Source organism: Danio aesculapii, chromosome 12 (assembly GCF_903798145.1).
Source record: "Danio aesculapii chromosome 12, fDanAes4.1, whole genome shotgun sequence".
NCBI lineage: Eukaryota > Metazoa > Chordata > Actinopteri > Cypriniformes > Danionidae > Danio > Danio aesculapii.
In genome coordinates, this window is record NC_079446.1 from 47,159,179 (window position 1) to 47,185,845 (window position 26,667).

The window sequence follows — 26,667 nt, forward strand, 5'->3', positions numbered from 1 at the left end:
ACTGTTTATTCAGATAAACATGAATTGATATTTGTTAGGTGCAAGATTCAAAATCAATAGAATAAATATTGTATAATAAAAACTCAGCCATACATTTTTTTAACATGTATTCAGAGGACACATGAACACTCATCTACCACTACCATCTACCCATCCTCAAATTCAAATACAACAGCCCACAAGACAGCTGCCTTAAGTACAATATGTTTGCAAGGCTGATTCTGATGTTAGATACACAGTAGTGATGGGAAGTTCAGATATTTATCGCGGATGTTGGGACTCATTTTATTTAATTTTAGTCAATCATTTAATTTTAGTCAATTAAAACATCACCATGATCTGAAAAATGTCTTACAGTAAACTTTTGCAACCCAACTGAAGCATGATTCACCTATTTAAACTTCATTACGATTTTCTGTTATGAAATAAACTTACATTTCACCAGATCCTCTCGTGTGAGCCCTCGATTTACCCGCGCTGCAGTCGTTCGAGTTTAGTTCAGTCACAGCAGGCTGTCATATACTGTTTGTGTTCAGTTCACTGAATAACGCATGCGCAGTTTTATCGGTTAACCGCTTCTCAAATTTGATCTCAGTGTAACGTCACTGTTCTAATACCTGAATAAGAGTATATATTGGATTATTTAGAGTTAGAGGGGGTATTAGGCTTGTTAAAAAGTAAGTAGTTTGTGGACGAGTGCTTACTGGGGACGCGAATCGTTTCAAATGATTCAGTTCGATTAGGTGAACTAGTTCAACCGGTTCACTTAGAATATCCGGTTAAAAAAATTCATTCGCGATCGCGATACAGAGATAAAACCCATTATTGGGCACAGACGTGTTAAAGTAATAGTTTTAAGTGTCTGTATTTAATGCTGTCACCGTGCTGCTGTGATGTCCACTCGTTGTTTTTGTCGCGGGAGCAACAGCGAGGTTGACTGGAGGAGAACCGGCTCGTTCTGGCCAATGGCAGCAGGACTACAGACTGCGTTCGCGTGGGTTTCCTCCAGGTGCTCCGGTTTCCCCCACAGTCCAAAGACATGCGGTACAGGTGAATTGGGTAGGCTAAATTGTCCGTAGTGTATGTGTGTGTGAATAAGTGTGTATGCGTTTCCCTGTGATGGGTTGCGTTGCAGCTGGAAGGGCATCCGCTGCATAAAACAAATGCTGGATAAGTTGGCGGTTCCGCTGTGGCGACCCAGGATTAATAAAGGGAAGAGAAGGGACTAAGCCGAAAACAAAATGAATGAATTAATTTTTTCTCCTGTTTTTTGGTAGCGAGGGAGCAAGGTAAGATCTTTGATTTTTAATTTTATTTTGAGAGTTTAGAAAGTTGCTTCCTCAATCAGTTAGATCTTTTGTTTGTTGTTTTGGCATTCTCCCCTCCTGAGTATTTTTGACCATAGGTCATTTATTATTTGTTATTCTGTAAATAAATGTACTTTTTTTTGGACATTGGATTTGGTGCGAGTTATTGTTGGAGTGCTGGGACAGGAGAAGGGTGATGATTGTTGGCTGTCTTGCCCTTTAGTTTTTTATTATTTAGTTATATTTTCTGTTATCAAAATCGGCCTCTTATTAGTTTTAATTTGGCTAAATATAATTCGTTAATTTAAATTTTTCCCCTTTATTTTAAATTGTTGCTTGTTTCCCTGGCCCTAGATAGGGGAGGCTCGTAACATTGCATCAAATTACAAAAAAACTAATTATCACTTATTATGTTTCTAACGCAGCGTCTATAGAGGTGGGACCGAAAATTGACATTATTCTCTCTTCTGGCTGCCGTTAACAGTCTCACACTATTAGTTACCTTTTTCCTGAATGTCTTAATAACACCATCATGGAGTTTTTCTTTTATTATTTCAACAAATAGGATTGTAAAAAAATGACTTGTTGTACTCTCCCACTTACTGGGCTCTATGTTTACCCAACTATGATGACTTCCACTACTGAGTGACCCAGAAATGTGAGAAGAGTCCATTTTAAGTGATGAAAATGACACAAACCTGGGCAGTGAAAGCGGTGTGTTGCTCTGCCAGCTTTGCCCACTCCGATCATCAGATCCGCTGCTGAGACGTTCGCTGGACGGCGCCCGCGTGGCATCAGTGTCTCCAGTTATCGTCAGCGCAGAGATTGAGAGGCTGGGCATTTCTACATGAGCCAGTGGAGCGAAGCTGAGCTCCACGATCTGCCGCGCGCTCTGATAGATCTGACCCTGCACCTGTGGATAGACATAGGCCGGTGTAAGATTCTGACATGATAAAAAATACCAGACACAAAATCTTTACATGCTGTTTAGATGCATGTCACTGATGAGAAGATGACGGATGTTTAATCATTAAAGCCACTACAGAATGTTACGTTTTCACACACAAATTGCATGTAAATGCATCAGCCACTCACAGTGTGATACTCACTACTCCTGAGTACTTTTAAAAGGGTTACTTTTTACTCATACTTTTTACTCATATATATATATATATATATATATATATATATATATATATATATATATATATATATATATATATATATATATATATAAATATATATATATATATATATATATATATATATATATATATATATATATATATATATATATATATATATATATATATATATAAATAAATATAAATTTATATACACTGCATACACATACATACTGTATATACACACTGCACAGATACACACACACACACACACACACACACTAATATTTATTCTTATTCACCTAACGATCACGAGAGCGAAAGAGAGAGCTGATTTATTTTTCTGACTTATTTTATTCATTTATTTTTATTTGTTTTTAATTATTATTATTATTATTATTATTATTATTATTGTTATTATTATTATTATACTATATATTATATATGTATTTATAGGGTATAAATATATATTTATATATTTAGATGTAATGATTTTTTTTTACATTATTTTGAAAAATTACATTAACATTTAAATAATAAGTGGTATCGATATCGGTATCGTAAAAATTAACAAAAAGTATCGGTATCGTATCGCATTAAAAAATTGTGGTATTCACCCACAATAATAAACTGTAAAACATGCACATAAGTGTTTTATCTATATTAAAAGGTCTTAATTTCTGTAAGCAGTACAGTCTTTGTTGCCCCTTCTTACTCAAAATATTAGTAGTGTTTATGTTTTCTGAATCGTGGGCTGACCAGTGGATTTTAAAATGGAGGCTACTTTTCTAATGGAGATACCTTTGCCCTAAAAATCTAAATAAAGTAGTTCAAAACAAGCAGGAACGGTATAACTAAGTTTTAGTAGATTTAAAACCTTGCCTTTTCCAAACCTCGCTAACCGGTTATCATCCCATGCCTACCTGTGGAGTCAGAGTGGGGAGGTCAAAGGTCAGGACGGTTTGAGTGCTGGAGGTCAGAGGGTCCAGGCTGTCCAGACTGCTGTAGGACGTGCCTTTGGCGCGGTGAGACTCCATGATGTTCTCGAAATGCCGGCTGAACGTGTCCAAACTGTCTCCAGACTTTCTGCGCGGGCCACGGACCAGGAGAGGAGATTTCAGAGCTGGGTGATCGTTCCTGAACTGGTCTTGGGGCCTAAAAAAAGACAGGCTTATTATTTCTGAGCATTATTTTAATTTCATGGGACCTTCTTTAAAGTCTTTTAGATGTTAGTATCAGTATTGTTAGTTTTTAGGATATCTAGGAGCTAGTGTGCTCCAAAACAGTGACAAAAGTCACGATTAAAGATGTAAGACAGATATAAACACGTAAAGCTTGTAATTTGTCACTTCCACCTAAATGGATCAATGTTTGTTTTCACGTTGCCTCATACTTTAGTTTCTCATCAAATCTTCTGACCAATCAAATGCTCTCTAGTATCTGAAATGCCCGGCCCCCTTTAAGACGCTTCTCATTTGATGCTCTAGAGCTCAAACACTCTCACTGGCAGAGCTGTGATATAACAATGGTAAAGTCAATTCATAGTTCACCCAAAGATGAAAATTTGCTCCCTATTTTCTCTCCCTCAATTGTCTCCAAAGCTTTATGGGGAGGTTTCATTTTTCTGTTAAACATTAAAGTTATTTTGAACCACTGACTTCCATAGTAGGAAAAAAATACTATGGAAGTCAAAGATCACCGAATTCCAACATTTTTTAAAATGACTTCTCTTCTGTTCAACAGAAAAAAGAAACTCAAACAGGTTTGTGAAAAGACAAGGAGATTGTATGTAAAGGACATAATAAACTTCCTTCCTTAATTAAAAGTAATTCATTTTAGACAAAGTGTCTGCGCTAAGGCTTACAGTTGCGTTTTACTCCCTGACCCAATGATGGCATTTTTTGGTTGGTCAGATTTTCTGGAGACTGGAGACGAAATGCACAGTTACCTGTTCAGTATGTCCTGATCATATAGCTCAGAAAGTTATCCTTTGTTTCTGGAAGAAAAATGTTAGGCCTCTTTTTTGGCTTCTTGGACTCACCTCCACTTTACATTAAGACTGAATCAGGTATGCCACCTTTGGGAACTTTGAAAATTTGATTAAATGTGAGATGCTGTCCCTTTTTTGGAACACACCATAAGGACTAATCATTTTGTTTAATTTCTGAAGATTTGCACGTTGTTGTTTTTTTTTTCTTTCCATCCATTGCAGTGTCTTTTTATAGGTCATACATGTCTTGTGTGTTGCCATTTTCCCTGGATTCATGGATATTTTTTTGTTTGTTTTTTCCATGTAAAAACTATTTAAAAAAATAAAAATAAATAATAATAATAATAATAATAATAATAATAATAAAAAAAAAAGCGTCCGCCAATGACCGGTCCTTAGGCCTTTACACTGGCTCCCAGTTACATTCAGAATAGATTTTAAAGTATTATTACTTGTCTATAAATCACTAAATAGCCTAGGACCTCAATAAATTACAGATATGCCCAGTGAATACAAACAGATCACTCAGATCTTTAGGATCAAATTAATTTGAAATGCCAGAAGTTCAGTCAAAGCAGGGAGAATCAACCTACAGCTACTAACAGCACCCTTTACTGCTGGAATCAGCACCAGAAATGATCAGATGTGCTCCAACATTAGGCACGTTCAAATCAAGACTGAAAACACAACAGTTTAGCTGTGCCTTTACTGAATGAGCACTGTGCTACGTCCGACACATCACAATATTATGTTTTTCTTTTCTTTATCAACAGGTCCTATATAACCTGTTAAACACATTTTAATCTGTTTTTAATCATTTTATTCTTTGTTGTTTTATTTTCTTATACTTGTTTCTTTTATTCTTGTTTATGTTAAGCACATTGAATTATCATTGTGTATGAAATGGGCTATAGAAATACACTCTTAATTCTTAAAAAACAAACACGTTTCTTTGTATAACTTGCACATCTTGTGTGTATTGCCTCTTCTAGTTAAAATCACTGAACGCCTCTTCAATTGTAAATATGACAAAAGCATCTACAAAGCATGAGATCAGTAAGTGTATGTTTGATATTTCACACCTCTTTAGCATCATTCTGTAAAACTCTTCTTCATCATCTCCCTGTTGTTCAGCCAGCAGTCGCCTCACATCCCCCTGCATCCTGACAGTGGCCCAGCTCGCAACATCCTCCTCTTCTTCCTCCTCCTCCTCTTCTCCATCCTCCTGTCCATCTTTTCTTTCATTGGGCATCTCTCCTAGCGGGCTGCTCCCAGCACAGGACGTCCCCATGACACTGCGATTGCTTCCAAAAGCCGAGTCCGCGTCCTCTTGCTCTGCTAACAGCACCTCATCGATGTCTGTCTCCCGGTAACATCGTAGCGGGACAGCGTCCAGATCCGTCTCCGAGTATTTTAATGTTCGCCGAATTATGACCGTTTTGGGGGAGGAGCCAGGAGCAGCAGGGGGCGGAGTCACAAGCTCCACCACCACATGCTGAACATCATGGTTCGCTCTGAGAGCAAGTGCCTCCAGTGGCAAAAATGATGGTGGGATTGGGGTGGAGTGGCCACTTGGGGGCGCTGTGGAAGATTCTGGAAGATCTACAAGGATAACAAACAATGATTATGTTCAAATGGACACCAATGCCCTGATTTTAATACGATTAAGACAATACAGATTAAGAGTCAAACCAATTTTTGATGACGTTAATCCGACTAAAGTCATAATCGAACTAAACAGAAATCGGATTAAGACGTGGAGTATCCCAATTTTAGTGGCATTATTGAAGTGCAGCACAGACATGTGAACACCACAACTGTTCCCCTATTACCATCATGTAGGACTGTTCACCGCATTTTTACGACAGAATATTCCATACAAACACGGCAGTTTAACACTATTGTCTGCACCTAGTCAGTAAAGGACCACATACACCTGCATCGTAAAATGCGGAGGGGTTTTTTCCCCATGTGGCGTGCAGTATCAAATTCCATTAAAACAACACTCTTCCAACAGTCCCTATCCTATACTCGCATCCAATACTGGAGTTTGTCACGGGGGCATGAATGAAAAGCTCCTGAATGAAAGTGAAAGTGCCAAACTGCAGTTAAAGTTGAAAAATTAAAAATTAAACAACTAATATTACGTGAAACTCTGGAGGAAACGTGGATAGCGTGGTAATCATAGACTGTAAAATATATGGACGTAGCATCCGTGAGATCACCCAAAGGTTTCTGAAGAGCGCAAATGAAGCTACAAGTAGGCGTGGCCAACCGTCTGCATTTTGTTTGTGCGTCATTGCACTGACCGGGGGATACCAAACAAGGGCAAAAAGGCGGAGCTACAGACGCCTGCTTGAATTTTGCTTTTAGACAGGCTTTTCTTTGGAAGAAACGCTTAATACTTTATTACCTGCGATTTGTTTGTGTTCTGACCACATGTGCTTGGCTGTACACTATATCAATAAAGTGTTTAGACTTTTAAAAACACTGTTGTAATACACTGAGCTATTAAGCATTGCTCTTATGATGTTTTTCTACAGGTGGAAAGCATGAATTACTTCTAAACACTTCAGATATAGTCTGTGTTAGTAAATGCAAGACAAATCCAGGCATAACACTATGACGTTTCAGATGACTGTTCTGGAGCCTAAAGTTTATCAATCTGTCAGATTCTGGACTGCAATACAGGTCTAAAGAAAACTATAAATGATAATATTATAACAAATACATTTATAGATATGGTATACAAGTATCATTTCACTCACCTGGGAAATGGAGGCCACGTGAATGGTTTGTGAGCACAATTAAGTGCACACAGCATGCCATATCATCTGATAATTATAAGAAATAAGTCCAAAAGGCAACTGACTGTGTAAAGCCACATAAAACAAAACAAAAATATGATGTATATGCAGAGTTCAGCAGCTAATCAGCCGGAATGACATGACGGCGACCAGCAAGACCTAGCTGTCACTCAAGAGGCCACGCCCTTAATTATGCAGACTTTATATAACTGAATAAAAAAATGCATGAGCTATAAAAAAAATTTGCTATATACACCAAAACCATCTTTTGTACCAGACTGTAAACATGTTTTTACCAGCTGTAAAATTGCCCAATTTAGCATTGCAGTCAGTGGACATCTGGAGTTTATGGAGCCAGCCCCCAAAGGCCAGTCGATGAATTGCAGTTTCATTTACTTCCGTACTGGCTTCACGAGGGAGAGCGGGAGGTTGCTGCTTGGTGGTGACGTAATGACGTTAATCAATCTATGTACTATAACATGAAAAACGGGATCATGACAGGAACATTCGAAAAGGAACTCATAGAAACACACTAATCAGATTTGGTTATCAGTAATCCAATTGATCTAATGCTATAGCACATAGTTTGATTAACGATAATATGTCACCATTCGATGCTAGTTTCACCATGTTCAATGCACCAAACAGCTAGTGTTCATCATCACATCCTAAGTAATTTTGGGGCATTTCATTTTTAATTTTGCAAGTTCAAGTTCAACTGCAGTAAATTTCTCACACTTTACGTGCGAACAGAAGATGGCGGATACAAATTCTCAAGCAACAGGCCACCTCTGACATTTCATTCAATATTGTAAAACTCTGAAACTCTGAGGTACTGGATGAAAGCACAGTCATCGTTTCCCGCTCGCACCAAAAATCTGCTCTCTTGCTTCAAGCCGTTCTCATTTGTTTGTCGTCAAACGCCTGACAACTGCCGTGTGTGTTTCCTGTCGCAAAATATAGCAAAAAGTACTACAAAGCGGTAACAGTTTGATTAAGGAGTCTATATGCCTGTATTGCGCTTCAACAGCATCACTAAAACAGGAATACTCCACGTCTTAAATCCATTTCTATTTAGTTTTATTATGACTTTAGTCTGATTAAGGTCATCAAAAAAATCGATGATTACATGGTCGACTCTTAATCAGAGTATTGTCTTAATCGTATTAAAATCTGAGTATTGGTGTCCATGTAAACGTACTAAATAAGTTACTAATAAATGCATCCAATTTGGTACCATTGAAACTAGAGGTGGGAGAAACATTTATCGATGCATTATGTTTTGATCTCTAGTAATTCTGAATAAATTCTCAAAAGTTCTGAATCAATTCAATATTCATATTAGATCACAATGGCGCTGGCATGAGCTAGTAGAAACAGAAAATGTTTATGTTCATATGCTGCTAAATTCCACTAATTTGGACAAAGATGGACGAACAAGTTTATTAAAAGAGATGTTGTTCAAATTCCTGCTGTGCCACAAAATGAATCTTAACATTAATGTGATCATGGACACTGACTAAAGCAGAATCGAATGTCACTCGTGACTTGTGTTCTGTAAATGCGGACTGTGAATAAAAGGGAAAGTGTTGAAAAATTAATGAAGCATTGTGAATTACTATGCTTTAAAAGGGGTGGTCCACTACAATATCATATTTTAAATTTTAGTTTGTGTGTTATGTAGCTGTGTGAACATAAACAACATCTCTGAATGTAATACGTTTAAAGTTCAATACGATGGGAGACATCGGCTTTTACAGAGTTAGCTTAGCAAAGCCTACATTGAACCAAGTTTGGGGACTACAAAACAATACATCCAGGTTAGTGAGATCATAAAACCTTCAGGTTATGCGCATTCACAACGTGTAGAGAAAGGGCGTGGCCAGAGGTGCTGTAATGTTACAGCAGAGAAAGCTAAAATCACGTCCAAACGCTGCTATTTCCACAGAGCTTCTTCTGTTTCTGTATTTGGGCTTCCAAAGGACACGACACAAAGACAGAAGTGCTTACAATTCAATTTTAATTATGCTGCAGAGAATTATAAAAATATATAGCTAGCATTTGACAAAGGAGAGCTTCCAGAATCTCCCAGTTCAGTGCTGAATTCGGCTAAAAACTCCTAAGGAGCAGCTCCGACCATAATAGATGAAGCTGTAGATTGTGAGCCACAACCTGTAAGTGTTTTTACTTGTTAAAATTAGTCTATTACATGCATAGTGTCTAGTGTTAACCGCATGTTGTAGCAAGGACATAAACAAGGATGTAAACAACCGAACATTCTGTTTGGCACACCGCTAACAATTTAGCTAAAATTCATATTTATCCATCAAACCACTGAAAACACCCACAATCTTCAGCAGCGCTGCCGTGTCTCTCTATGCATCCACTTTCCCTGTGTTCTACATTTCAGATAACAAACTTGCAAAAAATGTGTGAACGTTTCATATTACTTGCACATGCCTGAATATATGTGAAGGACACTTGTCAGATTTTACATTAGAGAGCAGGTGTGAGGTTCAGCTGTGTCCTCTTCATTTTCTGTCCGATTCAGTCTCAAACTGATACAGCTACTCTGACTGACAGTATTTACACAGCAGAGGCAAAGTGTGTGCTATTAGAGGCGTGGCGCTTTACCCGGTGACGTGGAGCCAATCGGCGAATCACAGCACATTATGTTAGCTGACCAATCAGAGCCTCTTGAGGGCGGGTCTTTAGGAAAAACTAGGAAATCTGACAGTCGTTTTCATGCAAGCTGAGTAGCATTATATGATCAAAGTAAGATATATGAAAAAATAACGTGATTTTTTTACAAATAAAGGACGCATTGCTTTGGATCTTATAAACGCCTTACAAATACACTCTGGACCACCCCTTTAAAGCTAGTTATCTGTAGTTCAAAACAAAGAAATTCTAATATAATTTTTTAGATAAAAATGTTTGCTTTAAAGATATTTCTTTGTTTAAAAGTTATAAACTAACTAAAAAAAGTCATGTTTTCTTTTTGCAATAAGAACTGTTTGTTCTTTAAAACGGTCCTTTGTAATTCAGTGTTAATTTCATGCCAAATAAAGCTTTTTACCATTAAAATAAATCATATTTAAGATGGCAGTACTTTCATACATGGATTCCAATCATAAACAAAAGCATAAACTCCAATTCTGGTTAAAATGTAAAGTTGGAAACATGGATTTGCACAGCTGAAAAAATAGGAAAAGAAATACAGCTGTAGAATCATTTTGGAATCAAATCATGACTCCTAGAATCAGAATCAAATCAGAAATTTCCTAAAGATCCCCACCATTAATGAAACCATATTTTGCTGATGACTGTTTTTCAGCTTAATTATACTGCAGTATTATCTCCCTTTCATATAAGAGCACTCAATGTGGCGAGTTATTAAAACAATTACACTCACTTCAAAACATCTTAAAATAACTCACAAATGACACACAATTGCCTTTCATGAAAGCAAAGTGTTCATTAATATTCATATTATAAGAGGTCAACAGGCTACTCACTCTTCTCTCGTTCGTTGGCAGTATTTTCTGCTGGAGTGCCGAACAGAAACTCCCACTTGGCTCGGGCAATTTTCTGACAGTGCAGAGACGGACCTGGCACCAAAGAACCGCCATCCGACTTCAACACCCACACAACATAAACACATTAGGCTTATAATAAATGCTAAACTCAGAGTACTTGCAAAACAAAAGTCCTGGTTCATCACTATACATCACCAACAGTAGCAGAAATTAACCATTAATGTAGGGCTGCAGGATATAATGTTTCAGCATCGATATAGCATAGTCAGATGGCAGGAATTGCAATGTTGAGTTTATATGTTGAGATTATAGTTTACCAGGAGCCACAGTTCAAAACACAGCAGATTTTTGGAGTCACTGATGAGTTTAAACCATAATAGAGTGAAAGTTTATTATTTGCATGTGTTTTTAAGGCCTGTGACGGTGTATGTGTTAGGGCATGAAGGTTTAAAATTTTAAGGCACACGAAATGTATGTATTTATTGAATAATTTATTAAATAAAGACTATAAATTGGGTTATTTTACATTTGATTATTCAATGTCTGTTCCTGAATCCTGTGATGTAAAATATTTCACTTCTATCTTCCCAATGATAATCCAGAAAAATCCCCATAGTTTATTCCTTTGGCTTAGTCCCTTATTTATCAGGGGTTGCCACAGCGGAATGACCCACCACCTATTCTGGCATACGCTTTATGCAGCAGATGCCCTTCCAGCCACAACCCAGCACTGGGGAACAATCCTTATAATATTCCAGAATAAACCCAATCAGTCTAGAGCAAAATCTGAAGAAATTCTATTAATATCGCAATAAATAAATAAATAATACATTGCAATGTAAAATGTTTTCAATATCGTGCACCCCTATAAGAATGGCTTCATGAAAATGGTCTCACCTGTATCCCGGATGACGGGTGATCTGATTGGTTGCTGTTCTGGCTGGACTCGGGTGAGATGCAATCTCTGTCCCCAAGACTTCCAGTTACTCCACTGGAGCTCGGGGATGACCCAGCCAAACCCTGCTGCTCTCCAAACCCATGTTCATCCTCTCCTCTCTCCCCGTCTCCATCTTCTAACACCACTGGCCCTAGAAGCAAAGCCTGCCGTCTCCTCCATTCTGCCTGTCTCTGTAGATGTGTTATCCTAGTCATCTCCTCTACATTTTCCCCTGAGCGGTGATTTGCTCCACATACCAAATTGCTCGTATTCTCCTCTGCTTTTTCTGTGACCTCAACCCGATCGCTTTTTTTGTACACCGGACTACAACTGCTCTTGATAGTCCTTTCAAGTTTTTCCACCAAACTGAACTTCCCTTCCTCTTTCTTTGCTTGATCTTTCCACTGCTGTCTTGACGTCCAACTGACGGGAGAATCATCCACGTTTTGACCAATAAACAACCTTCTTGAAATTTCCACACTTTCTGCAATGACATGATCATCCCAGTCCTCCTCATCCAGGAACCAGGGCTCCCCGGTGGTCCACTCCTCTCCAGTGTACTGCGGAGGTCTGTGACGGTGTAAAGTGGGGCTATCCGAAACTGGTAGGTCAGCTCTAAGCTGACGAGGATCCCGAAGTGGAGAACACACATCTCCTTTAGACAGACTTGGACGAAGAAGTCGAGATGGCAAAGCTGGAGAATCAGGGGCTGGTATAGTGCAGAATGAATGATTGGCTTGGTCATCTTTTAAATCCAAGCTCTTGGTAGTTGGTGCTTCATGCAGATGCAAAGAAACACCATTTGTCTTAGTATGGTCTTCATGGACAGGTATGTTCATCTTAACAGCAGAATGATGCATTGGATTCTGCTGTAAGGAATCATGCTGGACCTCTCTAGAAGGATACCCATAGTTTGTGCTGCTTAGATTAGATGAAGCCCCAGAAACAGCAGGAGGAGGAGAACTTCGGACTTCATTGAATAGTGATGACACTTTGGTTGCCTCTTCTGCAATTTTGCGGGCTACCTCAGGACTGTTAAGCGCTGAGGAGTTATTGCTTCTGCTTAGCTGGTTTAAACCATGAGTGGGTGTGTTTGTGTTCCTTTGCCCTGAGAGTGGCCTATCTCCAGTCTGGCTTTGACTGACTGGGGAGTTCTGATTGGGGCATTCTTGGGATCTGGAGCTGGATATCTGCTGGTTGTTGTGCCCTGTGTGGGATGAGACAGCATCTGATGCTGAGCTTTCGGGGACACCACACACAGTTCCCACTCTGCTGGTGTCAGGTTCACGTCGGCTGCTGTTTGGCACTGGTGAACCTGCCCAAGATTGGCATCGTGCCCTCTGGCGTTGGTGGAACTCTGGACTCCAGTTTGAGCCACGAGAAAACTTGCACCTCAGCTGTGGAGAGCCAAACTCCTCCAAGGCTCGCTGTGTTGCTGCTTGACCAATGGGATCCAAAGTAGAGCAACCAGTGTGCTGGTGAAAGGGACTATTATTGCAGGAAGATTCAGCAGGTCGTGTTCGCACTGGATTACTACACCTCTTACGTGAGCCAGCTGCTGCATCTTTTACTCCACTAGGACTGTTACGAGGACTCTCCACGGTTTTAATATGGGGTTTCTCTATGTAGCTGAAAGTGACCACAGACCTCTGTCCAAGCTCTGGTTTAGAGTTCTGATGATGGCTGCAGGCTCGACAAGGTGTTCCTGGGCCAGAAGTCCGTCCAGAGTGTGACAACGAGTGGACATGTTTCAATTGCCTACTATCAATATTGTTATTGAGGCCAGATGATCCCTGTTGGAATGGTTCCTGCTGGGGAATGTTGCATCTTTGAGGGGAATCTTGTGAGGACTGCAGTCGGAAGCTAACATTTGGTCTGAATGTGCTGCTGGGAGGTGTGGTAAATCCCGATGCCGCCTGTGCTAATTTGGTCAAAGCCTCGACGGGACCTTCTTGTTCCACCGTCGTCTCGCAAGAACTACCTTTCCCATCATGCTCTGGTGGGGATCTCACCTCCACATACAAATGAAGGACTTTCCCAGTTTGAGACATGGCGTCATTACAGAACAACACAATGACAAAACACAGAGAGACTGAGATCCTTTCCTCTTGGTGGTCAGTTTGTGAACTAAATTTTTAAATTTAAATGCGATTAAATTTTTAGCTCAAGGAGGTGCCGTTCTTCACATAACCTCTCCAGCCAGACCAGCCACTATAGAAAGAGATGGCATGGACCATTGCACCTAAGACAAGGGGAAAAGAAGAGACAATTACTAAAACAGGTTTTTTTTCCTTTACCACAGTCATACCCAAGTGTTTAAGCTTCAAAAAGCATGATGTTCTGTAAAGCTTCTTTTGTGAATGGCATGACTTGTGAAAAGCATTATACAAACAAAATGACTTGGTATTCTGTGCACCTCACAAATATGTCATGGATTGTAAATGCTGTTTCATGCTGAACATGAGGTGCTAAAACAAATACGAAAATGAAATTTTCCTCTTACAAGGTACAATATGCATGATTTTTTTCGCTAAAATACAGAGTCACGCTGGTCTCTCATCAACAACTGCTTTAGCGTTTCTCGAACTGATGTGACGTTGTGCGCAGAGGCTTCGAAGCATGTATCAAAAAAGATACATCTCACCGTGAAGCAGTGTACTGGAGCTTGATTCGTTTTGCCATCATCATGTGATCAGTGATGTGCGAAGCTTCATTTTTCGCCTATACCCATGTGACTGCTCCGAATTTTGATTCAAAGGTTTAAAACACCCTCATGGGTTAGTAAAGTGTATAGCGAGAAATGAGGCATAGATTACATACACCTCTACTGTACCAAAGCACTGCACCGGCCCCACGCACCAGTAAACTAAAATACAACAGTAATTTATAGTAAAAAGCTTTTATAACATACTAATGTGTATTAGCATATTTTTTACGACTATCTTAAAAAAAAGACCACTGCATATTGTAGTATAGTAATGGAGGCCAGCTGGCGATGGCAGTCCAAAAGCCTCACTCCCGTAGTCTACTCCTTATGCTTTGTTCACACTAGATGCGGAACGTACATAAATCGTGCCATTTGCGCGAAAATAGACGCGTGAACATTGAGTTTACTCGCATCATTGGCGTGTCAAATCCGCTTCAAATTCACTTCAGAACAGACGTGGATTCATGTTATGGCAGGGCTTCTGTCCGTCCGGTGACTGTAGCTTCGTGGCTAAATGGCTAACATGGATTTTAATGAGAAAATAACTGTGTTTATGTGCTTTATGAAGGCTGAAAAACAAAGTTGATTACTTTCGAGCAGAGTCCACTAGATCCTTTCAGAGGTGCACCCAGCTCTGTGAGCTCATAAACTCCTCCAGAAACTTAACCTGGATGATGGAAGCATTTAGCGGTGCTTCTGATTGAGTCGAGCCCAGTTTGATGAACTGTTGTCGGTGTAGGCAGGAGGATTTTCCCCCGGGACACCAACAACAAGCGCTACGTCATAATCATGCCCCCACAAGAGCAAGCTCCAGATTGGTTAACACGGCGTGAATGTCCGCTGAAGTACAGATTTCCGAACTTGAGTGTTTCGCGCGTAAACCGCTTGAAATGCTCAAAACGCTCAAATCGAGCTGCGCCATTCACATCTATCACGCCATCCGCGCCGCTCGCACGATTTGCGTCATTCGCACACATCGCGCCGCAGGATGTCTATTCAAATCTTTGCATTGACTTTACATGTAAATCACCCATGCTTGACGCTTCTGCCACATCTGGTGTGAACACAGCATCAGAGCATTCACCTCCTATGCAGGAATCGTCGGTTCAATCCCCGCTTGGAATGAGTGGGTGGGTGAAGGACCAGTTAAAATACGATGAAATGTAAATACTTTTGAATACCTTGGATTTTACTACAGTCATCGGTGGTGTAAATGTAACATACCTTATGTGTAAAAACTACAGTAATTGAGTAATTTGTTTATATTACTGTTGTTGTATTACTACATGAATGAGTTGGTCTGTTGTGAACATTTGACATTTTTTGCAACACAGTGCTTTCCCACACCTTAACCAGTAGAGGTCCTCATCGAGCTCTGATTTGAAAAGCTTCGAGTAACAAACCTTTTTCCGATACAATTGAGTCGAGCGGTTCACTGTTTCAGAAAGCTTCACTTCACCATCACTAGTTTCTCATGTTTTTCTATGACGGTTTTCAGGCCTAATCTGCTTCATACAATCATGTTTATCATAATAAGTATTGAATACTTTAGATCAAGGGTTCTCAATCTTGGTTCTTAGTTCAAACCCTAATCAGGCACATCTGGGCTAACTAATCAAGCTCTTACTAGGCTTTCTTGAAACATCCTTGCAGGTGTCTTGAGGCAATTTGGAGCTAAAACCTGCAGGACACTAGACCTCCAGGACTGAGTTTGAGAACCCTTGCTTTAGATCATCCATCAACATGATTTCTGCAGAAGTCCTGTGGGAAGTAACGAAGACCACAACTCCCATGCTTTCACACTCAGTCATGCCTTCATTAAACTACGCCTTTGTTTGTTGTGAATACATGCCCTCTAGTGGCCACAATCACATACTGTGCCTTTAAGATCCAAAACTTTGAAAACAAATCAATGCGGCAGTGAAGAACAGTACACCTCTCGGTCATCACATATCAGTAGAAATCCAATTACGGAAAGGCAGCAACTTGATTATATCAGCAGCGGTCATCTGGCTCATTTTCTCACTGATGACATACTCGTTCTATCATTCCCCAATCCATTAAGCCAACGCTCTCAACAGAACGTTCTCTGGCAGTGGAAAAATACAACACTGAACTGAGACTTATTTATTTTACCTTTTTTTTGGAGGGAATATTTATTTTTAACAAAGCAACCCCATATGAGAAATGCCAAACAGACCATCTGCATGATGGGCTTATTTACTGCTTAGAAGAGAAATTAATCCCTAAAATCCGACAGTCACACACACACACACACACATACAAACAAACACATACAAACACGCACACAAAGATTTACGTCATTTGTTAAACCTCAGTGACTCATCAAGTAAAGTCCCATTAAGACCTACAAATATTAGAAGTGTATATATATATATATAGAACATATCTTCCTCTTAATCATATAAACAAAAGATAAAAGAAATATGACCACAGGCAAGTGCGTACATTTTCACCCATGCACCTATAACAAACATGTGCAACTGTTTATTTTAACTTAGAATTACAAAGCTTCTCTGTAAAAGTGTTTACTGTAGTGATTGACCTAAGGAGCTTTCATGTGTGTTTCATGCACACACACGCACACACACACACATACACGTACAGCTATTTTTATGGGGACAGCCCAAAGATAATGATTTTAATACTGTACATACTATGGCACAATCCCAATTCAACCCCTTAGTGCTTTCCCTTCCACCTACCCTTTGAGTTGTGCGTTCACGTGAAGGGGTCGGAGTGTCCCAATTCTTTTACAGTATCTGCTATAATGTTAATGTTGTGTTTGTGTGTTTACATAGACGAATATGGCCACGGTGTAAATGCACAGTACAGTTACGAGCTTATTTCCACATTATATCGTTATGATAACATGATATCGTTGTCTTCTGTGATTTCCAGGAGATCAATACCAAAAAATAATGCAACTGGAATAACTACAGCAGTCGCCATCATCGATCTCATATGAAGCAAGAGATTGTGATGACATATGATGACGTGTGCTGGTGTTGTAGTGCTGTCCCATTTCATAGGGGTACATTTTGAAGCCCTTCCCCTTCACACTCTGTTTCAAGGGACAAGGAGAATGGGTAGGGGAAGGGGTAAAAAGGTAGAATTGGGACTGGGCCTATATCTATCCCCCTAAACTAAACTCACAATATGCATTTTTAAATTATCCAAACACTTCATTCTGTGTGATTTAATTTCAAACCGATAACAATTGGCTGATGATTTTACTTGCTTTAAGGATTTTGATTGATTATTTCTGGAAAAACGAGACAAAAACAAAACAAAGAAAAGAATTAAAGTCAGAAAAACAGTGTCTTTTTTGCAATGTGACAATACATTTGATTAAAAAATAATTATATTTCTTTTATAATATCTTATTATAGGCGTCATGGTGGCACAGTGGGTAGCACGATCACCTTACAGTAAGAAGGTCGCTGGCATTTGCATGTTCTCCCCGTGTTGGTGTGGGTTTCCTCTGGGTGCTCCAGTTTCCCACACAGTCCAAACACATGCGCTACAGGGGAATTGAATAAGCTAAATTGGCTGTAGTGTACGTGTGTGAATGAGTGTGTATGGGTGTTTCCCAGTGTTGGGTTGCGGCTGGAAGGGCATCCGCTGCATAAAACATATGCTTTAAGTTGGCGGTTCATTCCGCTGTGGCATTAATAAAGGGACAAAGCTGAAAAGAAAATGAATGAATAATGTCTTATAATATTTTAAAATAATTATACAATTATTAATATTGATATTTATTTTATAACGTCTTATAAAATATCTTGGGAACCAAAAATTTGAATCTACTGGTAGCGCTAAACTTGTGGCGGCATTTGTTCCCCACATCATGAGGAATTTAATACACACACACACGCACACACAATGATGTTTCTACTATACAAACTGTCCTGTATACTCCCTCACCTATACTTAGGCCCACACGGAATCTGTACACACAGAATTCCGGAGATTTTTAGCCCATCATTATTTTGTTTATTGACTTGAGTAAATGTGTGTAAATATTTATTTATTCAGTTTTTACATTTTATTTCAGTAATATTATTGACTAATATGAAAATGTTCATCTGATTTATGTACAATGCAGTTTGTACAGTAATATTTTCTGTCTTTTAGTAGATATATTATATGAGAGACTTGCTTTGTTTACCAAATAAAGTGAATCTAATTGGATTCGCATTTTAAACATTAAAGTTAAAAAGAGATTTTTTTTATTTAATATATTAAGGTTTTAGTTATGATACTCCCAAAATAATTCCGCAGAAATCTGCAGATATTTAGCAAAATTCTCAGCAGAAATAGCAAAAAACGTCAGCGGATTACGTCTGGACCTACCTATACCTACATCCAACCATCATGGGAAACAATCTGCATTCTTACATTTTAAAATACTCCATTCTGTGTGATTGAAAAGTATGTTTACCCGAGAACCTAAATTTCGTTCCCCATTGATGACATAATCCCCAATGAGTCTGTGTGCATTCATGTTTCATTCATTCAAGTCCCCACCAGCATATAAAAACAAGTACACACACACACTTCTGAGAGTACATGTGCATGTCATTGACTTTGCCACTGCAGCACAAGTGAAGGGTATCGTATCTGAAAGCATCTCTCATGTCAAACAATCAATCAGAAAGACTCTCTGAAACACACAACCTTTCACCGTCTCAAAATGAAAACCTCCACTGACACAGATCACACACACTGAAAGCCTTTTTTTGATCACAGTAGCTGGAAACAAACAGTCAGGAAACAAAACAACCGAAGCAGAACTAACTGTAAAGCCACGCAACTGAAAGTAATGTGCATTTCTGCTGGCTCACATTAAAAGTTTGTTTGGTATCTGGACCAGGTCAAGGTTTTTCTGGTTTATTAGCATGGCCCAGTTAGCCCCTGCTGGTGGATGCTGTAACAACACCATCTGGACCCCAAAATAACATCTTTCTCCATTGAAAACGCAAATCCTAGATCACTAAATTAATGCATTCAAGATATATTATCTAACACCAATTTGACAGATTTTAACAGAGTTTGTCTGATAGAAAAATATTCAAATGTATATAAAAAGAGATTTCTAAAAGCAATTAAAACGGTTAATATATGCTCCCTGAACATGCTTTTATGCATAATTCTTTGTATACATGCATTTTCTGCACTAAAATTGCATTTAATAACTTTTGTTAATAACTATCTTAAAAAAAAAAAAAAAAAAAAAAAAATACATATACATATCTATCTATCTATCTATCTATCCACATATATCTATCTATCCATATCTATCTATCTATCTATCTATCCATATATATATATATATATATATATATATATATATATATATATATATATATATATATCCATCTATCCATATATATCTATCTATCCATATATCCATATATATCTATCTATCCATATATATCTATCTATCCATATATATCTATCTATCTATCCATCTATCTATCCATCCATCCATCTATCTATCCATCTATATATATCTATATCCATATCCATATATCTATCCATATATATCCATCCATCTATCCATCCATCCATCCATCCATCCATCCATATCTATCTATATCTATATCTATATCTATATCTATCTATCTATCTATCTATCTATATCCATCCATATCTATCTATCCATCCATATCTATCTATCCATATATATCTATCTATCTATCTATCCATCCATCCATCTATCTATCCATATCTATATATATCTATATCCATATATATCCATCCATCTATCTATCTATCCATCCATATCTATCCATCCATCCATCCATCCATCTATCTATATCTATCCATCCATATCTATCTATCCATATATATCTATCTATCTATCTATCTATCTATCCATCCATCTATCTATCCATATCTATATATATCTATATCCATATATATCCATCCATCCATCTATCTATCTATCCATCCATCCATATATATATCTATCTATCCATCCATCCATATATATATCTATCTATCTATCCATCCATATCTATCCATCTATCCATCCATATCTATCTATCCATCCATCCATCCATATATCTATCCATCCATATATCTATCCATCCATCCATCCATCCATCCATCCGTCCATCCATCCATCCCTATCTATCTATCTATCTATCTATCTATCTATCTATCTATCTATCTATCTATCTATCTATATCCATCCATCCATCCATATCCATCCATCCATCCATCCATCCATCCATCCATCCATATACAAATATATAAAATATTTGTATGTAAATTGATAATTATGTAACCTCATTTTTCATTTTATTTTATTTTTTCTCATTTAATCCTTGTTAAGGAATGTGAAGTGATTTTGTTGTACAATGAAACTACACATGCTGGTTCTTGTTAATTACGCAAAAAACGTGCAAAAGAAACCGTTTGTCACTGTATTAAAATTGAATTGGTAAAATGAAATTATTACTTCAATTAGTATCTATGTATTACTAGGTTAATTATTATTTAGTATCACTGTTTTACTTACTTACTTACTTACTTAAACTGTAACCACTGTAGACAATTATTGCTACCTTTAATTATTTAGTGGAATCAAATGAACATTTCTAGTCATCTCAACTTAAATCAAATCAAACTGATTAAAAATATTAAGTTAAACTTTGCATCATGTATTTTTAAATAAGTAAATAAATATCAATGTATTTGTAAATATAAATATTAATAAGTGTATAATTGTTATAAAACATTTATAAGATGTTATAAAATAAATAAAATAAGTTAAACAATTTGTTGTCACACTGAAAAATAAAGTTGTCTTGTTTCTAGTCCAAATGTTTAAAAATTCTTAAAATCAATAAGCATTTTCCAGAAAAAGGCAAGTAAAAAAACACTTTCACTTTCAGAAATAATCAATCAAAATTAAGCAGGTTTTTCCTTAAAACAAGCAAATTAATCTGCAATTGTTATTGGTTTGAAATGAGATTAGTTTTATACCTCGTTAGCAGATTATATTGCTTGTTTTACGTAAAAATGCACTTAATTTTGATTTATTATTTCTGAAAACCCTAAAATACTTGTGTTCCCTGCCTAGAAAACGCTTCTTGGAGAGAAGAGAAAGCAAGGCAAATAATATTAATGATATTTTATTATGATATTGCAGCACAGCCCTGGTATTTTCCTGAATTTCTGCATCTGCTCTGGTTCCTCAAGATCATCGTCTTTCCCCTGTTCATTTCCTCGCTGGACTTTCAGTCTCCAAAAATACTCCATTCATTAGCACAGGCCATTTCAGCAGACTGACTGAAAACCATCTGTGGTGTAGCGTTTTAAACACACACCTTCACACCTCCATCAGCGGTTCATCTGTCCAATAAAACCTCTCACAGAGAGCTCGCTAAACACCACAACCTGCTGCACTGGCTTGCTGTAAAGGATGTGAGAATTATGAGAGGAAAACACACACTGGCAGACTGATTGAGATACACATTTGTGGGTTTTAAACCTTGTGCATCTTTATGGGCATTTTCTTTTTGTATTTTAGTTTTAGTGAATTATTTTGTAATTTTTGGTTAATGCAAACAACAAATTTAGTGGGCAAAAAATATGTTTTATTTATGGTAGCACCGTAATACTATGTCTCCAAAATACTGGCGATGCCACCAGGGGTGTTGCTAGGGTCGAAAGGGATGAGGGGCTTACGGTAGAAAACAGCTATAAAATAATAAGCTAGATGTATGAACTTCCCGTGATTTAACTTTTATAGAAACAGATGTGACTGACTATTTCATATCTAGATAAGTATGTCTAGATTTCTATTCTAGAAAGCCAGTACAATTTACGTTTTACTGAATAATTTGCATGTGTTTATATTAATATGATGCACATTTTATTGATTAGTTATTTTATTTCACCAAAACTACACATATTTTATACTGTGAAAACAAATATTAAGCTTCATCAGTAGTTAGAACTATTCAGTTTCGCGAAGCAGTTGTATTATTACCATAGACTGTAAAATATATAAGTGACGTCACCCATAGGTTTCAGAACACTGCAAAAGAAGCTACAAGTAGGCGCGGCCAACCGTCGCCATTTTGTTCGCGCGTCATCGCACCCACGGCGGGATACCAAACAAGAGCAAAGAGGCGGAGAGTGAGCGGAGCTACAGACACCTGCTGGCACTTTGCTTAGACCTGGCAGACAGACTTTACTTTGGGAGAAACGCTTGATACTTTATTACCTGCGACTCGTTTGTGTTCTGACCACATGTGCTTGGCTGTACACTATATCAATAAAGTGTTTAGACTTTTAAAAACACTGTAGTAATACACTGAGCCACTAAACATTGTTCTTATGACGTTTTTCTACAGGAGGAACACGCAAAATTCATCCAAACACTTCAGATATAGTGTGTGTTAGTAAATCCAAGACTGTTGATGAACTCCAGCATAACACTGTATGACAACGCTTCAGATGACTGTTCTAGAGCCTACAGCTAATCAATCCATCACATTCTGGAGTGCTTTACGGGTCTAAAGAAAAATATTAATGATAAATAATCTTAAATAAAACAAATACATTTATAGAGATAGTGTACAAGCATATAACTTTACCCACATGGGAAACGAGGCCACGTGAATTGTTTGTGAGCACAATTAAGTGCACACAGCATACCATATCATCTGATAATTGTAAGAAATAAGTCCAAAAGGCAGCTGACTGTGTAAAGCCACATAAAACAACACAAAAATACGATGAATATGCCGAGATCAGTGGCTAATCTGCTGGATTCAGCTGAGGTGAAGTGACGGCGACCAGCGAGATCTAGCTGTGACTCAAGTGGCCACGCCCTTAATTATGCAAACTTAATATAACCTAATATAAAGGAAATGGATGAGTTATAAAAAAATTCACCCCCCTCACAGTTGTCATGGAGGGTAATAATAGCTATATGAACCAAAATCGTTCTTTGTACCAGGCTGTAAACACCTTTTCTTCTGCTGTAAAGTTGGCCATTCTAACAGTGGGCTCAATAGAAATTTGCTCTATTATGGAGCCAGGACTAGCGGAATTTTGATGAATTGCAGTTTCAGTTACTTCCGTATTGGCTTCCCGAGGGAGAGCGGGAGGTTGCCGCTTGATTATTACCTCATCAGCGTCAGCTCCTCAAAATAATGTATGAACGACGACAGTGCAGTGGCGGGATTTTATTGCCGTGTGAAAACAGTCCCACTGCCACCTGCTGTTAGAAACAGGTACTGCTAAACTGCTGACTATTAAAATACCTGACACAAACGCTGCGTTAAGTGGAATGCACTTTTTTTTTAAAATGCAACATATTCCAAAAGATCCAGGCTTTTGACAATACATTAGGGGCTTAAGCCCCCAAAGCACCCTCCCGCCACCCCTGTCCCGCCCCGCAAAGCCACTGGATGCCACTGAAGTTTGTAAACAGTAGTATCATCATTACGGTTCTACAATAGTTCACGTTACATGTGGAAAGTCTGCTCACGTAATTGAGCCGCAAATAATCAATAGACCACTTTATTTAATTTTAAATTTAACAGTCTGCATTAAGGCTGCAAAACTGTGTAGAATTTTTTTAGGTTTCCATATCCTGGACCAGGCCGTATCCTGAGCAGCTACTGTGATGGTCATGGAAGAGTGGAGAACATGAGACTGATTCCTGTGACGCTCCAGAGACAGACGAGTCTTCGCTGAGGCCAGCTTCCAGCCTCCGCCACTGAGACTGCAGCTCTGCACATGACGTTTGGCCAGCGGAGAAATTAAAATGGTCGTGCCCAACTGAGCCTGGATTCTCTCAAGGTTTTTCTTCACTTTCGCCATTTAGTGAAGTTTTTTTCCCTCTCCGCTGTCGCCACTAGCTTGCATGGTTCAGGATCTGTAGAGCTGCGCATCGTTGGATTTGCTCTTCAATATTTGGACTCTCAGTAGTGATTATTAAACCACACTGAACTGAGCTCAACTGAACTGAACTTAAACACTACAAACTGAATTACACTGTTCCTATTTACTGTGACCTTTTATGTGAAGCTGCTTTGACACAATCTACATTGTATAAGCGCTATACAAATGAAGGTGAATTGAATTGAATTGAATTTGTGTCTTTTATGGTATTGCACGTTTTCTGATGCTTCAAACACTCATCTTAATCAGTTCATTTCTGTTCCTGTGAATATGATTGAGCTACGACAGCTCCAATCTCTTAAAAAGAACACCTCACTAAAGTGAAATTTGCATTTACTTTGGATTCTTACCTGATAATACGGAAAAACAAATTACAACAGATGAGAAAATCCAAAAATAGCATCAGGAAACACTAAGAAAACTATATAATTGGTTGAAAAAAATCTTTTCTGGTAACGAGTTTCCTTTGGTATCATTTGTAACTTAATTTTAATGCATTTTTTTGTTGGTCAGTTATAAACAAAAAACAAATGACATGTAATGACGTGCGTCAAAAGCCACTGTTTTTCCACGGCCCAAACACAAACTGTTAAACAAAAAGTGAAATATTCATTACGTCGAATAATGTCATTGTTAAATGTATGACCAAATATAAAAGAATAGCATATTTTGAACTCATTTCACATGCCAAAAGACATCTTCTTTAAGAACTGAAACCCTGTTTCTGTACCAGCGACACTTCATTTAAACTGAGAGTCTGCATGTTTGCCATTCTGGCAGATAAAAATGCTTAAAACATGTAGATATTCTAGTGAAAGCGACCCACCTGCAGTTAAGCTTTGTTTTTGAATACAAGACCAGCACAGCAGATCTCGGTTATATAAAGGCATCTACTCTTCTGAATCAAGTAAAATTATAAACTCTGTTGAATAATGCATTTATATGTATTACGCGACAGGATTAGTCTGATATTTGTTAAAACCAGCATGCACTTCATTTTTTTGAACGGTTCAGGTGAGTTAATGATTAATGAGCCATTAAATAAAATAAGCTATGGCTGAAAACACAGATACTACATGTTCACTCTTTTGCTATAACGTTAGTAGCCTATGATGCTGTTGACTATCAGTGGTGTAAAGTAGCTAATTACAAATACTCAAATAACTGTGAGTAGTTTTTCACAGGAATTGTACTTTAAGTTGCTTTAAAATGTGTACTTTTACTTTCCCTTGAGTACATTTTTAGTGCAGTATCTGTACTGCTACTCCACTACTTTCCTTCAACCTGCAGTCGCTACTTTATTTTCTCTTGTCTGTGGGGATTAGAATAATCATGCGAGTCCAATCAAATCACGCATAGAAGGTAAATCGCCTCATAATGAACAACCTTAAGACATGGGCACTTTTTAATTGCTGCAAACTGTTTGGAAGCATTAAAAGTGTCCAAGAAGATGTCCAAAGTCTTTACACACATTGACCCGGAGATTGTTTAGATGCATGTCACTGATGAGAGGATGACGGATGTTTACTGTATGATGACCAAAATAGCCTTAAACACCCAGCAGACACAAGACGTCAACATGACGTTTTACCCTAACGTCATGGGGACGCTGCATTTTGTTTAGAAATGAAAATCAAGTTGAAGTCAGAACTCAAAGTCAGGCTGACATCTGACATCTGTCAGACAACAGATTTTGATTGCCATACCTGATGAGTAAATGTCAGTATTTGTCGTCAATATGATGTTTAAGATGTTGGCTCAACGTTGGATTTTGGTCACTTTCTAACAACCTAAAATTGACCAAATATCAACGTCATTTGACGTCATTATTGGACATCAAAATAACATTGTCCTTAGATGCTGGCTAAAATTAGAATTTTGGTCACCTGACATCACAACCTAAATCTAACCTAAAATTAACGTCTTATGACGTTGTGTGCCTGCTTGGTAATACTAGATGCACTACAGAATGTTTACACGTAATATATATATTTTCCCCAATTTCTGTTTGACGGAGAGAAGATCTTTTTCAACACATTTCTAATCATAATAGATTTAATAAATAATTTCTAATAACTGATTTATTTTATCTTTGCCATGATGACAGTAAATAATATTTGACTTTCAAGACACTTCTATACAGCTTAAAGTTACATTTAAAGGCTTATTAGGTTAATTAGGTTAACTAGGCAGGTTAGGGAAATTAGGCAAGTTATTGTATTACAATGGTTTGTTCTGTAGACTATCAGAAAAAAATATAGCTTAAAGGGGCTAATAATTTTGACCTTAAAAATTTAAAACTGCT

General features: G+C 37.9%; 1 protein-coding gene across 1 annotated transcript in view; it reads right to left on the minus strand.

Moving 5' to 3' along the window:
* LOC130238123 (uncharacterized) overlaps positions 1–13,804 on the minus strand; it is a 56,910-nt gene extending 43,106 nt beyond the window's left edge. Inside the window, exons 1-5 of the mRNA XM_056469029.1 lie at positions 11,665–13,804; positions 10,747–10,864; positions 5,504–6,023; positions 3,355–3,586; positions 2,006–2,220 (exon numbers count right to left, since the gene is read on the minus strand). Coding sequence (XP_056325004.1) covers positions 2,006–2,220; positions 3,355–3,586; positions 5,504–6,023; positions 10,747–10,864; positions 11,665–13,755 — 3,176 coding nt within the window. The 5' untranslated portion in view covers positions 13,756–13,804. The remainder of the gene's footprint in view (positions 1–2,005; positions 2,221–3,354; positions 3,587–5,503; positions 6,024–10,746; positions 10,865–11,664) is intronic.
* Between the last annotated feature and the right edge of the window lie 12,863 nt (positions 13,805–26,667).